Raw genomic sequence first — 16312 nt, forward strand, 5'->3', positions numbered from 1 at the left:
TTTGTGCTTAGCAATACCAATCTTATTCACGGCTTCTGAGAATGTGAGAAAAAAAATCCTATGGGTTTTGAAGGCTGAAATGAAGCAGAAACCTTTTGCTGCTGGCTGAAATGCAAGTACATAGAGATGGCCCAAAGCCCAGGCCATGAATTTTTTTTTTATTTTTTTAAATTTGGGACCTTACATTTTGGAAAACCTAGACAGCCATACAGCTCATTAGTTTGGTAATCCCTCTGCTTCAACAACAGAAGCAGAGGGAGATGTGACTCATTTCCCAGTCACGACTACCTCTGGCAGCTGAAGACAAACCAGTGCCCAGTCTCTGGGACAGTGAGTGGGTTATCTGTAAGCTCTGTATGCTCAGCCACACCAAGCTGTGCAGTAAAGGTGATACCAATTCTGTGTGTGCAACAGCCATGGCCTCTTCCCTCAAGACTTTCCATCAGAAAACAGGGTGGAGAAAGTACCCGATTCAAATTTATCAGGGATATACAGTTTCCTCTCAGCTGTAGAGAAACAAGGGTCAGGAAAATCTTTACATACATAAACAGCTATAGCACTTGAATTTCCTTTTCTTTTTTTCTTTTTTTCTTTTTCTTCTTTTTCTTTTTTTCTTTTTCCTCCAGGCAGAAGCATGTTTCTTATTCATCTGAAAACATCCTGTTCACATTTAAGATTTTCTGTGGTTAGATGCAGTTCATTTTTATCTGTTCTCAAAGCAGTCAGGACAGGAACAATTTCTGGTGAGTGATCAATGGTGAAAATAAAATAAATGAGGAGAGAATGTGAATGGGGTTCCTGGGCACAGTGTGGTTGATGTTACAATCTATTTTTGAAATGGTATAGGATATGGAGGTTGTACCAGCACTTCTGAGAAAATCAGCTAGCTAGCCTGATATCTGCAGGACATCTGTAGGGCAAATATATCCACGAGTCCTTTTTTGATTAGTAGTCATTGCTGTACAGTTTAAGAGCTCTGTGTCATGAAATAATCTGGGTAACCTTATGTTCTAGTTGCTATGCACGATGTGCCTGGTGCCTTTCCCTGGATATATCATACAGATTTTTAATCTTATATATATCCAACCAGTAGTAATTTTCTCTTATGGAAGATATTTCCACATCTGCTTTACAAGTGATCTCCAACATCTAGCTGAGCAAAACATCCCGAATCCAAAATCCACAGTACAGGTTTCTTATTCATATTTAGATCCGTGGAAAGTATGAAAACAGCTCTGTGGAAATGCTATCTACAAATCCTACCTGAGGCAACGGAAGCAGCAAGGTATGCACAATGCTTTGTTTCTGCTTCTGTAACGATAAGTTTTTGTTCTTCAGCTGGGAGAGCCTTGCTGTGTGTTGTGAAGTGCTGCCACGAGAAGATTGCTGCGAGAGCCACGCTGCGTTGACTTTTTGTTTTTGTACCTATAAATCAACCATAGGACCATAAAACACAACCTGTAATAACAATCACCAATATTTAATACGTTTCTGACTAGTTTGAAAACCTGTTCAAATACTTTGTACCACCCACAAAAACATTTGTAATAAATTGCAAGGCAATAAAAATCTCGTAACACGTAATTACTGGCATTATTGTATACTTCACTTTTTTTTTTTTGAGTAGGAGGAGCTGGGCAGGGAGGAAGAGGCTGCGTTTGAAAAAAAAAGAAAAGGGAACTTTTCAGTTGTATTTCATGAGATAATTTGTTATACTATTTTTAAAGTAACATATTTTAAGCAGTACTAAATATGGAAAAGGATTTTTTTTCAAACAGATCACAAGTTCTGTTTCTGAATGAGTCACTTCTGATCAGTAGGATTCTCTTTAACAGGGGATTTTCAGCAGAGGGACCGAAACCTATTTCCATTGAAACCAGGCAAAGCTCCCACTGACTTCAGCAGAGGATTGACCCGACATGCACAATGCAGCCAGGGGTGGAAAAACTTAGAGAGGTGTTGCTTTTTTTTTTTTAATAAATCTGCAAGGACTCTCCCAATTCAATTTCCACACCTTTCGGCACATTTTATCCTTCTTCTAGTTTGCACACAGGATCGAGGCGCAAATGTGTAAATGACTTAGGCATGTACAAATACAAAATCGATGTTTATGTTTACACTACTGCAAGCTCCTGCCCTCTTACCTGTGGCTTGTGATGAATTTAGCAAGGAGTTGGTTTTACCAAGGGTTTGAGTTCCTTGGTGGCTGAAGGGATATTCAGTTTGTGATCCAAACGAAGCCATTTCTACCAAGCAAGGAAGAAAAATGAAAATCTGCTTAACAACAATAAAAACAAAACAAAATCCCCAAATAGACATCAACAAATAACTGAAACCAAGTAACAAACTAACAACAACAAAAGCCAGAACACTGGTTTTCAGGTGAAAATATAAGATTTTGTGCTTAAAATAAGGACTCAGCTGATTGTTACATAACATTTCATTGTTCCGGCACTTCAGATTTTTTTTTTTTTTTTTTGGACATCTAGTTTATGGGAAAAAAATATATGTGATTTGCTAATTAACAAAATTGATTCTGAAGCATCTTTTTTCTTTTTTTTCCTCCTTATTGTTTTTTAGAGTATCTAGCAAGCCTAATTCCAGTACAAAGTCATGAGAACGTAGGAACTTACCTCTGGGAAAGAGAGATATTCAGATTCTTCTGAATATGTTACATGTGAGATTTCAGACATTTGGGCATTTATACAGAATTACTTATTCAGATTTGAAAATATACCAGCTAGAAGCTTTATTCATGGTCCTTTCCCAGATTAACCCCTGATTCAACCACTGGTCAAACCCTGCCATGAATGTCTTTGTCCATGGCAGATATTCCAGGATGTCAATGGCTCTCAGAAAGGCTCCCACTTGTTAGATTAACAGGCAGCTCACTTGAAGGGAGGCACATTCAAATCTGTTCTCACTCCCCTAAAACCAGCTCTCCCTCACCTAGGAAGTGGATTAAAAAGATCTCAGCACATGGAACTCTGCAGTTTCCTTCCTCCTTCTTTTCCCCATCTAGCATATTTTTATCTTTAAACCAATGTTTTGAAAAACTCTTTTTTTTTTTTTTTTTTAAAGCAAATTGTGCAATTAGAAAAACATTATTTAAATACTGCTGAAATGCTTTTCCTGTCTCTAATTTAAAGCCCTGCAGGTAAAAAAAAATGTAAGAAAAACAATTTGGGGCATTTCCACAAGCAGTCACAAGACCAAGACAAATTGTGGACTGAGGGAGGAACAGCCTCTGCCAACTGCAGCAGCTGAGTTAGAAAGTTACATTCTTCCACTGAGCACTTTTCCCATTGTTAACATGTGCACCACGGCATCCGGAGATGATATGCATGCGCTGCACACAGACAGTCACAGGATTAAGCAGGGCCACTCGCAGCATACATTCTCCTCAGCCTTAATTGCACAAAACCTTCCAATGCTTCTGTCACACCAGGATCTCTTCTAGTTGGCGAGGATTACAAGGAGCAGAAGATGGTATGCAAAGGGATTAAAATAAATATTGGCCTCGGCATCGGGGTTATATTCATCTAATAACACAGACAGGGCACTATTTGTAGATCACGTTGGGCTCACCAATGAGCAAGCAGTTGTGGCTGAAGAACCAAGGAAAAACTGCTGAATGGTATTAATAAAAACATGGAACAAAATTTTTAACAGACTGAGACAGAGGAAGCAAACTGGAATTTAGTGTACACTTGAGATGCAAGATTAATGCTCCCAGAGCAAAAACACTGAGTTCAAATGTCTAAGCCAGTAAAAGCATATTTAGACACCTAGACAAAAATGGCCTGATCTGTTGTGTTGCTGAGCACCTGCACTTTCCAATGAGTTCAGTGGGTTTTTACAGGCTAACTTTAGGAACACAGGTTTGAAATTTGTGAGTATGAAATGGAATAACAAACGGGGAGTGCAAAAGCTGTGCGAGCAGATGCACTAGTCTCTGCCATAGTAGTGTCCTGCAGATGTTAGAGAGACGAAAGCAATTTTCCACGATAGATGATATGTTCAATATATACACAATTAAAGTAATGGGAAACAAAACGAAAAAGAGGGTCATGCTCATCTGCTCTTTTGAAGATGTTTTTTCCATAGAAAGAAGCAGCTGAATGCAACTGTCGTTTAGTTACATCAAAACAACATAACATGTGTGAGCAAGGGAATTCTGGCACGTTAATTGGCAGTGTAGTTGGTAATGTGCTGTGTGCTGGACACTGATGCCTCTTTCTCTCTTTCTCTCTCTCTCCTTCTCTCTCTCTCTCTTTTTCCCTTCTTAATAAGAAAAGTAAACTCAAGAGAAGGCTTCCAGAAAACAAATAGGCATTGTTCCCCAGATGGTAGATATGTGGGATGTACACAGCAGATTTTGTTCCACCAGCTATGGGAAGACGAACAAGTCACTGCAGGGTAAGCCAGTATGCTGGATTTACAGCACACAAGCTGCTCTGTAGTAATAAGCCTTATGCACCCTGCAGGACACTACAGTAAATGCAAAATACTTCACTTCTCAAAGGACTTGGATGCTTAAAAGACACTCTATCTCCATGTGCCTAACCCACGCTGAAATCCATGAGAATCTGGCACACGAGTGCTTTTGTAAACATCATTAGCTGTCCACCTGCAACTTTATGTACCTAAAAACCTTTGAAAAACCTGACCCCATGTCACTGGCAGGTAATGAACCATTTTCATACTCATTTCATGGGATGCACGCAGAGCATGCAGGCCATTAGGAGAACTATTAAGTTGCTCACCACCAGCAGAGGTATGGGTCCTTATGGCCCCTGCTGCTGGGAGAGGCAAGCAGCTGCCAAGTGGGCGGACAGGGTCAGCGTCCTATTGCACTTGGCAGCACAGCTCTTCCACATCCACCTGTGTCCCACCTCTCTGCCAAAATGCGAGCTCTGCTCTTTTCCTGGTCCAGTTACATCTCCCAGAGGTCAGGTGGATGGGTAATATAGTAGGATGGAATTCCCCCGAGTTCAGCTCTAAAACCACTATGCTTCAATTGTACCCTAAAAGGCTTGTGTTTTGAAGACGAGCAGCTCCTGCTGAGGTCAGAGGACTGCAGGTCGTTCTAACAGAACGTCTGAGATACGAAAAGCAGCAATTCAGTGAGTTGAGCAGATTCAACCCTCTTCCTTTCATGGTAAGACCACAGCTGAGGGAGATAGAGGCCCCTGATTGCTGAGCCAGCTCTTTGCAAATGTGTCCTCTTGCTCTTTTGCCACTGGTGCTGCCTATGAGCTTCCTGCTCTGTGAACAGTGAAGCATTTTTTAAGAAATTATGGACATGTATTCTCATATGAGGTGACCAGCATGTGATATTTTCAGGCAGCTGTTAAGGAAAGTCTCATAAACTCTACTGCAAGATTTGGGAATGACAAATCAGGAGAGCAGTGTGATGGCACTAGGGAATTCCAAAGTTTGAAATCAGCTTATTTCAGCTTTCAAATATACTTTGTCCTGATATTGTGCCTCATCCAGCTCTGACACCATACTCTTAGTTTAACATGGTGCGATATTAATATAATAATGTAATATGAATATAATAAAATTGTCAATGTTGCATAAATTAAAGATTTTGTAGGTCTTAATGCACCTAGTGCTTATCATTTCCACTGGAAACCATTGGAAACCTTGGGAGATGTCAGTCTGAAATGACTCTGCTTCTTAGTTTGTATCTTTCACAGCATTACTAAGTAAATTGGTATTGATCTCCTATGCATGTAAGCTCCATTGTACATAGTTCCAGGTCTAGAGACTAAATACATGTAAACAAGGAAAAATAAAATACAGTGACTGAGAAGCTACTAAACACAGTGAAATCATGGAGTTAACATGGAGGATCCTCTAACTTCTGCCATAAAAATACAACTTAGGTCTGTACAGCTCCAAGAGCACCAAGAAAAAATGCTGAAAGCTGTGCTCAAGAAACAGTAGTATTGCACAGGTTATTCAGACCTGAGTCCTACTGCTAAATGCACCTGTGGTAATGAAACGCTTCATTTCAGTTGATGGGATGAGAAATATGAGTACAAGAAGATAGCAGCTTGTTAAGGGCCTTACAGACTTTCTCGTTACTAGAGGAATTTTCTCCCTGAGCAGTTTGGCACTGATAAGGAAAAAGGGCCTCCTGTCTCCCATCTCTTAAGCCTGCACTTTAGCCACACATCCTTTCCCTCCCTATCTTTGTGAAAGCTCGAAGACCGCAACGTCTGGCAAAATATTTAGTGATAATAATACTAAAACATTTCTCACTGACTGAGGGAACTACAGAAGTAACACATAGTGTGTGTAGGCCTCTGTCCAGGAATAATAAACTATAGGTTTCAGTCTTATGTTGAGAAAGAGCTCAGATAGCAGTGAAACAAATACATTTATCCTTATAAGACTGAAAGATAGCTGCACTGGGCCAAATATTAAGTGATAATTACCAGGGATAAGCAAACCCTGTGGAGCTGGCGGTTTTGTAAGCAGCTCAGTCTCTTAATATGTTTCAGAGTTAGAGTTTTATAAAATCCCAGGCATTGAAAAAAAGATGGAGAGAGTCGGAAAACTCCTCAATCTCCTGTTATGTTCTTACTCCACCACTTCTGTTGGAAAAATGGTCATGGTGATGTCGGTCACGCGACAAGGGGAATGAAAACACTTGTGTTCCTCCCATACCTCTGAACCTCAGCCACCTTAGAGGACACTGAGGCAAGCACATTGCCTGTCCCACATCTGAACAGCCCTAAGGGAAAGCTCTTCCTCCAGCTAAGCAGGGAGAATTGTTGGCAGATGCCAAGGTTTTTAAGGCTCTTGCTTTCTATTGCACACAAAGTGATAGCTGGTGCTTTCTTCTCAAGGACCTGGCTGCTGCAACTGGCATATCATGTATAAATCTTCCGTTTCTTTTAGGAACAAGAAATAAAAGATAAAGAAGATAAAACAAAATCCAGCTGCCAAGGCTGCTGAAAGAAGCTGTCTTGAGCTGTGACTTCCCAGATCAAGAGGTTTGCATTGCTGCTTGCACCACAAATCTGCAAGAAACTATGATGCTACCTATGGTAGTATGATGAGGTTGTGGTTGGACTCCACGATCTTTAAGGTGTTTTCCAACCTGAGCAATTCTATGATTCTTTGATTCTAGAACATCTGCCCCTGAGATGCTGCTCAGCTTTCTGAAAAAAAAAACAAAACAATTGCAGGAGAGCAGAAACTATGCTGGCAGCTGGGAGTGGAGAGTTCCTGCTCTCCACAGATATCTAGCTGCTCCATCCTCACCCACCACTACCTAGTTTCACCTTTCAGCTGCAAGGCCCTTGCTGTTGTCATAGAATCATAGAATCACAGAATGGCCTGGGTTGAAAAGGCTCACACTGCTCATCCAGTTCCAACCCCCTGCTGTGTGCAGGTCACCAACCAGCAGCCCAGGCTGCCCAGAGCCACATCCAGCCTGGCCTTGAATGCCTGCAGGGATGGGGCATCCACAGCCTCCTTGGGCAACCTGTTCCAGTGCCTCACCACCCTCTGGCTGAAAAACTTCCTCCTAATATCCAGCCTAAACCTCTTCTGTCTCAGTTTATACACTCCTTTCAAGTACTGGAAGGCCACAGTGAGGTCTCCCTGCAGCCTTCTCTTCTCCAAGCTAAACAAGCCCAGTTCCATCAGCCTTTCCTCATAGGAGAGGTGCTCCAGCCCTCTTCACCTGTTGGGAAGGCAGTGGTTTGGTATGTTAAGTGGTTCTTTACTCACACAGAGAAGAAAAACTCTGCTATCCATTCTGAAATGCAGCAAAAGTGAAGAAACAGACCAAAGTGCAAAGACAGCAAAACTCAAGGTATACCACCATAAACAAATCCAGATTGTCTTTGCTCCAACACAACCAAGCCCCTTATTTGAAGGACACAACTTCCCTAAGGAGCCTAAGAAACAAGTTTTACCTTTACTTACTGGTGTGGCCAGAAAGATTTTGTCCAGAGCTGCAGCTGAGTGTTTTGTCATCCATACTCCCTCCAGCTCCACGTACCCTGCTTCCAGCCTATATTAAGGGTTGCAGTGGTAGCAGCAGCAGACCAGACGGGGCCATATTTCTCTTGCTCAGTTTCTCCCACTTGAGCTGCCTTTGCTCTGCTCCAGGTTTCCCTGACCCAAAATGATAATGACAGGGAGCTAATGATTTATAAAAACAGACCTCTCAAAGCAGAGAAATGCAGCAACTGACAGATTCGACAAACTGCCATTACTTCCCTCTTCCAAAAACGAAAAAATGCAAGTATAGATCCACAGCAGGGATTATGTGTGAATGAGGGCAAAGGACTGCAATTTATGTCCCAAGCAGAACTGCTTCCTAAGAGACTGGGAAAATGGGAGAGCTTTCCAGAAGTCACAGAGTGTGGCTGTAAGAAGTGGGATTCTTTGAAAACATGAGACTTTTCCCCTCTCCATAGGAAGAGAGTCTGGCCACCGCCAGGAACTTGTACGTTGTTAATTCAGGACTTCCTTCTCTTCACAGCAGCCCAAATTGGCATTTTGCCCCCTTTAAAAGGAAAACAAATCTAATCCTTTTGGAGTTCTGTTCCTCATTTCAGAAGTGTGTGAGTGGGTTTGAAATGAAACAAAATATGTCCCCCTCTTCTTAGTAATGCCAAATTGCTGGAAGTGATTGGAGGAAGGAGAGATTGGAGGGCACATTACATGAACTCTGCACAGATTGCATGAAATAAACCTCTCTCTGTAAAACAACACAGTTCAAGGACCACTGAATTGAGAATAACATCAAGCCATGAAAGAAACATCAAGCTAAATACATCACTACAAAATTGCTGCTTTCAAAGGAACCAAAAGATACAATCCATGTATTAAATAGACAGCCTGCAACTCCCCTCGGGTGTAGTATTGTTTGGATCAACGATCAGATATCAGCAGAAATCAAATCCAAATCAGGACCAGTCTAGAAACACACAGTCTACCAGCTCCACCATGCTTTACTTTCCCCTACCCTTGCGTGTACCCCCACATCCCAAGTTGAATCAGAGAACTCAGCTGCATGCCATCTTGTTGCTGAAAAGCTAGCTGAAAATGTCTTCTGCTCAGCTAGGTTACGATGAAACGTAGCCCTGTAACCCTATCACCAAAAAGAGACATGTAAGCAAATTTCTTCTAGCTGAGGTCTTTGCTTAAGACTGTCTCAAAAGGGTGCAGAGTGTACCAGTAATTGGGTAGATTGCTTCAGTCATTCTCTGGAGATGTGGCAATATGCATGGAGCGCAAACTAGAGAAGAAAGTCTGGAGGAGGCAACAGTCTGTTTGCATAATGTAGTCATCATGCTAGCTGGATTTGACACACAACATCTGTGAACAGACTTCTAATAATGAGCTTCTTTAACTGAAGGATAATTAAATCCTGCCATTTCATTACCTAAGGTAGAAGTGATGAGGGAGTGACACACGCTGAGAAATGGTGCATGTTTAAGAAGAGCACAAAGCAAAATCTATGGAGAGAAGCAATACAACTCCACGGAAAAGCTCAATTTCTAGACAAATAGCATTGCATAATCACAGACATTGTGCGTGAGAAAAATAGATTCTGAGTACAGAACTGGCCATAAGAATTAATAACACAAGAGTTTGTCCTTACCTCATAACTAGTGTTTTGGCTGGGAAATACAGGAATAATTGAAAATTACACAGAATTTTAGGCAGAATACTGTGAACAGGAATTGGAGTTGAGATGGAGGTGGGGAAAGTACTTTATTTTTACTTGAAATAAGGAAGAAGGTTACTCAGAGAAGGTTACTCAGAGATGTGAGGTACGGAGTGGAGAACTCTGGTATCCACAAGTAACTACAGAGATGAAGAAGATTCTCTAATCAGAAAGTGCATCGTGTTTTGAGACGTGATTTCAGTTTGCTTGAGAATATGTCAAGAGAAATGTCCCCAACACTGGGGAAACACATACAAAGGTCAACATCCAGGAGCTGTCCAAGGAAAAGACAGCTCTGGGCAGCCTGGTCTGGTGGCTGGCGACCCTGCACATAGCAGGGAGGTTGAAACTAGAAGATCATTATGGTCCTTTTCAACCCAGGCCATTCTGTGACTCTATGAAAAAATCAAAACAGTGACTGCCATTAGTGTGCAGAACAAGCACGTAAATACATGATAGAGAAGCCAATGACTCAGGACACAGCCAGACTGAAAATCATGGCTCAGTGTACGTTCTGTGGGAAGAACAAGAAAGGCAAAAATTAACATTCTCAGCCACTGAATACAAGTACAGAGAGTGTAAGAAATCTGTCCCAGCGTTCAGTCTATTGAGACAGAAAAACTGCTTTCAGCCACATAAGCCTTGAACATTAAGAACATAGGATTGGTCACAGAGAGTCAAAGCAAAAGTCTGTATGGCTCTGGGAACGATCATAAAGAAATGCCTGAAGTATAAAAAAGAGAAAGCCTGATAATATACCCTCAATATTCAGACTTGGTTTCATTTTCACGACCTTGTGCAGTCTCATTTTAAGTCCATGTAAACACTCAGTATCCACAGCTTAGGAATTCTGTGCCTGAGATGTATGACCTGCAAAGAATCAAGTTACTCAGCATTTTTAAACATCTCTCATTATAAGCTCATTTGATTACTGTAGCTTTTATACTGGAAAGGACAGTGGGAAAATTAGTCCTATCAATTCCCTCCATTCTGTAAATGATTTTATAAACCTTCATTGTAAACCTCCCCTGGGATTTGCTCTGTAAAATAAAAGTGTCTGATCTACTCACATGGCCCTCACCTTCACCTTTCAAAAAAGTACAAGAGTTATATTGGGTTTGCTTTAAAAGAAGAGGATAGCATGCTACTGCTAGATTCTGTGAAGTACAACACTGCCTATAGTCTATAGTGAGCTTCTAAGATATGGTCTTGCAATGAAGAACAATAAAGAGATCAAGGAAACTTGCCTTGGTGGAGTAGTTGATTTACCATTACTTGAAGAAAAAATGTCTCCCATTAAAACTTCAGCAGGTGAAACAGCAAGAGCCAGGAAGGACATTTCATCGCACGCTGAATGCTCAAGGAGAGCTGCAGCAGCCGATTAGATGTGTCTCTATGAACCCTGGCAGGCACTTCAACTTTGCCAGCCATATGCACATGAGTTGCTTTAGAAAACTTCACATCTTCCCACAGTTGCTCACCTGCTACTTTGCCAGCACTCACTGGTTTCCCTGAGGGAAACAGGGTAGCACAGCAGCACTGCAAACTTCTTCTGGCAAGGGCTGGGATTCGGAAGCAAGGAGCTGCTTTCCTTCATGAATCTTGGAATTTCAAATGTGTAGCTGAAGGAGCTTAAAAATGGGAGTTTGCAATGGAAAATATAAGATGTTTGTACTGTAAAATGTCTGTGGTTACTTTGCCTTCAGGCTGGAGTAGGGGTCAGCTCACAGGTTGCATCTTAGCATAAGGAAATCCAAGACACAGGCTTGAATCTTCCAGGCACTGGTAGAGGAAGGAGAAGGAAGTAGTGTGTAACTGATTTTTTTTTCTCTCTAGCCTCTGACTCAGCTCAGAATTGATACTACAGTTAGGATAAGGTTTTAAGAAAAAAATGACAGCATTGGTTCTAATATAAAACCTTGAAACTTCAAATCAACTCTACTGGAGTGTAAGCATCTCTTTCAGATGCTCAGGGTTTGTAGAACAGGGAGTAGAGAAATGTAAAAGTATATTTATTTCTAAGACACGTAAGTCTTGCTGTGATAAAGAGGAGAGATGAAGTTAGCAGTAAGACTTAGTTCACAATTAACTGCATTTTTGCTGTAACTGTGATTTTTGCTTTGGATTATGGTTAGTAACATGATTAGGTGTACAGATAGACTTTCTTTCAGAAAAGAAAGAGTAACCCTAATATTACTCCTGAATATTTGTGTCAGAGTCATGTATTTGTTTGACAGAAATGATTAAGGCTTCTGTAAAGAGGCAAAGCTCCCTTTCAGAGTTGCAGCTAAGGGGGCTGAAAGTCTGAATGCTTTTATGCTTGTGCTTAGCAAGTAATAACAGGTAAGATGAGGGACCCAGTTAGCAAGAAAAAATAACTGATGAGTAATTTCAGCATTTTAAGAACTTGTCTTTCAAAGCAGAACTAAGATGAAGAAGAGGAAGTCTAGAACTTCGGGGACTTTTCTTATTCTGGGAACTTACCAACATGGCCAACATGAGGTAAGTAGCCTGCAGGCCAAATAGTTTATGATTAATTTTATGGTTCTTATAAGTTGCAGGTTGTTTAGTCCTACTCCGTTTTAATATAGTCACGACTGATGAGGGATAAGAAATTAGTCATAAATTCTTCTTCCTTACTAACTTCATCCAACATCTTACCCTCTCAGTGTCTGTATGATTCAGAAATAGATTTAGTTTTGCAGTTTTTGCTTCCTAAACCCTACCCTGAAGGAGATGTCTGAATGTCTTAACAGAAATCAGACTCACATTAAGACTTCTGCTTCTGGAAGCTACATCCTTTGTCTTCCTTCACTGCAAGCTCTGAGTTTCAGTAATAAATCTAAAGCCAGGATTCTTTGATCCCAAACCTTGCTCAATCTGAAGAAAGATTTGTAACACCAGGCTTAAACTAACGATAAGCAATTTGCCTGCACCCTTAGACATCCTTTGGCTTTCAAGATGTAGACCAGTAGAATTTTTCTGTGGACTAAGAAACAGTTTCTTACTTCCTGATGCTCCCTGTAAACCTAAACTAAACGCTAACGTTCTGAATAAATCATATTCAAATCAAAATCGGACGTCATATCTTCTTGCTAGCACAGGAAACCTGTTGGGTAAGGCTATAGCACAGTATATACTCACAATATATATTCAGTACAGCACAGATTGAGTATTTTAGGTAGCTATTACAGGACTGCAGATTTGTTGTGGTCAAAGACCAAGTGATAGAGAAGGAACAAGAAGGGTCTTTATCTGTTTTATATTAGCATTAAGTCATCAGTAGCATTTAGAACAGGATAAGATTTCAAGCAGGAGACATAGAGGGACAGTTTTCTTTTTTCATTCTTCAAATTCTGCAGGAAAAGGGTGATAGACAGCTCAGATAGATCTTGGATGTATATCAGCTCTAATGTTCCTGTAGCTTGCAGAGCAGAAGACTGTTTTTCTGTAGGTACTGGAATAAGGCTCAGGTCAACATTAAGTATTTAGATTTTCAGTTAATTTTGGGATCTGGGGAACATGGTAGCATTTTCCTTAGTGCACATAGTTCTTTTCTTTGTTTCCAGCACTAAAAGATTTTCGCTCCAGACTTTCCTTCTTGCCTCACTGGAGAGGAAATGATCCAGCTGTAAAGCTAATTTATCGGTTCCTCATTTTCTTTACTCAAACCTGCTCCTAATTATAACCTGCCAACTTATCACAGCCACAAAACAAAGCATTTCTGCCAGCTAGTTTCAGTAGCATTTCTAACCATAATAACAAGCAGAAGTCCTTACTCATTCAGGCTTGCTCTTATGAGTCCATGGGCTAGCAGCTAGTATTCTTAGCAGCTAGCCCCAATTATATTTTTTCTGTTTCTGGTCATCAATGCCAAGACTAACTAAGAATTTCTTCATTGTGCCACAGACCAAAGATTTGTACTTAATTCAATCAGATACTGGTTTTGAGATTCGGCTGAAAGTTAGAGTTTGGCTTCAGATTAGTTCTGAGACAGCGAGGGCTGAGACAGTTTTATTGTTGGGTAATGCATGACCTGTAGGACTAGAAACTGGGCTATCAGAGACAAATGGCTTATGATTAATTCTCTTGCTGTTAGGGGTCTCTGGACCATTAACTTTAATTTTAAGGTCAGGGTTCAGAAGATCTGGGTCATCAGAGCTAGATTTATTGCTAGATTCTGCAAAGCCCAGAGGGCTAGACTGATGGCTTGAACAGGAATGAGCAAATGATTTGTGGTTCGGGACAGTTAGGGATGACTAGGACATGGGAATAATGTAGCAAACGGTTCGCACAGATGCCAGTCTTGGCCTTAAGAAATATTTGGACAAATATTTGGTAGAAAATAAGAAAGTGATTTGCATTCCGCTAGTAATGTAACATTGCTAAGCAAGTAATGTAGGACTGGATTAATTTGTCTATTCACTAATTATTATTCAGAAGTAACAGATGCGGTGCAAACTCTGAGAATGAAAAAATCCCATACACATACATGCACACCTATGCATACACAAAAACGTATCAGCGTGCAAAATCTGATGTCACTGACACACCACACCACCAATAGCAGCAGGTCAGTGAAAATCACACAGCTAATCAGATTTTTTTCTCAGCATGAGACAGGAACAAGAATAATGGCCCTGTTCAATAATCTCAAGCATATAAAAGCACATTTTAAGATCACACAAAACAAGCTGAAGCCAGAAATGACTCTCCATATGCAGCTCAAAATGCAGCCATGATAAATTCACTGACTGTAGTCTACAATAACCATTACAGACAGAATTCAGCACAGAATAAAATTCCACTCTAGTCATCACAAGTAAGACTTGAAAGCAGGAAGGATGCTAATAGCAGGATGCTGAAAAGATTTGCACCCCCAGTAACAGGGTGGTTACTATCAAAATTGTTTTGGGCCAAAATGCTGTGTTCTTGGTGCCAATAACAGATTGTGTCACTGGAACTGTTGCCAGTCACCTGACTGTCATTGCATTTGGCATTTAACCCTACGTATAAACATTACTGTCATGAACCTAGCTATCCAAGATTTTTGGTAAGTAAGTACTAAGCCTCTCACTGACTTGAGGGATTCAGAGGCACTAAGTGTGTAGTTCACCACAGCACTATTGCAATAGCCAAAGATAACATGAACTGGCTATCCAGTTAATTACACAGTAACAATCACAACCATTTCCCAAGCAAGTACTAGGAGTGGAATATATCTGAATGCAGAGAAGATGAAGCCAGACATCTTTTGATCTCTGAGAGGTACTGGTCAGGTCTGAGAAACAGAGGGATAAAAGCAAAGACAAAGACTAGACCAGGGGATGAAAGAAGGAAACCACTGATTTACATTCATAGTCAGCTGATTTTCTCAGCTCGACTTCCCCCTAGCTCTTAGCTTTAGGCACTTAACATGAAATTATACCACACAGGAGTGGTCTTGAATGGACCCTGAAAAGAGTAGGACTGTGCCAGAGTTCCTCAGTCTGTGGGGCCAAGAAGGCAGTGGCTCTCAGGTGGAGTAGCTCACTTCCGTGACCTCAAGACAACTGCAAGAAATAGCAGGGAAAGAAGTAACTGAGCAAAGCATCTCCTTTTCCTTCTCCTTCTCCTTCTCCTTCTCCTTCTCCTTCTCCTTTTCCTTTTCCTTTTCCTTTTCCTTTTCCTTTTCCTTTTCCTTTTCCTTTTCCTTTTCCTTTTCCTTTTCCTTTTCCTCCTCCTTGTAAGCTTGCTCCCCTTCTCTGACAGGCACTTGAGGATGAGTGTTTTCACCATGAGCCAGAGATGGCACACAGGTAAGAGGCCAACAGGACCAGGATCAAAAACTGTGGCTAGGGTGAAGATCTCTCAATACAGCTACTGGATGGCTGCCTACTTCTTTCCATGCTTTTCATTCCCTGTGCGTTGGTGAGGTAAGTTGGGCTGAAGGCGTGAGCTGTGCCTCCTTTGCTGGTGGCACAGATACGTTTTCACCTTTGGGGTGAATTCAAGATCATCAGCTTCAGGAAGACTGCTCTGGGGTATTCTCAGAGGAATAGTTGAGGAGAGGAGTTGGAAGGAATCTATAGAGTTCATTGGGTCCAACTTCCTGACTACTTCAGAGCTAGCCAGAAGTTAAAGCATATTCTTAATGGCATCATCCAGATGTCTCTTGAACACTGAAAGACATGGGGCATCAATCCCATCAAAGTCATGATAGGTACAGAAGGGTACTTAGCACACATAGAGAGTGTAAAGCTGGTGACAACAAGGATGAGAAATTCTGGGACTTTGGGAGTAGAAATACAGAGAAACAGGATACGATGTGACAGTAAACCAGGAACCAGCATGCAAGGCTTGGGGAGAGATAGACTAGACAAGACTTAACCTGATAGCATTTGAAAATGCTATACTTGTCAGAAAGAGATTTATTTTTTGGAGATGCATGTGTTATACTTTGGATGCAAGGATTCAATGTGACATTAAAGGGAGGATATGCAGAAGGCCAGAGAGGATGAATGCATGCAGAGAAAGGGAGAGGCAGACAGAAGTAAGGAAGGAAGCAAATCGAGAAAGATGATTCAAAACTGGCAGCTCAGAGAACTGCTTTGAGGAGTGGACAGAGAC

The 16312-nt window shown here is 41.1% G+C and overlaps 1 protein-coding gene across 6 annotated transcripts in view; it reads right to left on the reverse strand.

Moving 5' to 3' along the window:
- Nucleotides 1-16312, reverse strand: part of LOC149917364 (uncharacterized) — a 100010-nt gene that overhangs the window by 10743 nt on the left and 72955 nt on the right. For 5 of the 6 annotated variants that reach the window (XR_016467594.1, XR_016467593.1, XM_090142207.1 and 2 more), the window contains exons 2-3: nucleotides 2145-2246; nucleotides 1264-1425 (exon numbers count right to left, since the gene is read on the reverse strand). Coding sequence is in view for 3 of the 6 variants with exons in the window: in XM_090142207.1 (XP_089998333.1) it covers nucleotides 1264-1425; nucleotides 2145-2246 (264 nt within the window). In the remaining 3 variants the exon portion in view is untranslated. The remainder of the gene's footprint in view (nucleotides 1-1263; nucleotides 1426-2144; nucleotides 2247-16312) is intronic. The other variant, XR_016467597.1, reaches the window with a different exon arrangement.

The sequence above is a fragment of the Phasianus colchicus genome, chromosome 6 (assembly GCF_987193195.1).
Source record: "Phasianus colchicus chromosome 6, bPhaCol1.hap1.1, whole genome shotgun sequence".
NCBI lineage: Eukaryota > Metazoa > Chordata > Aves > Galliformes > Phasianidae > Phasianus > Phasianus colchicus.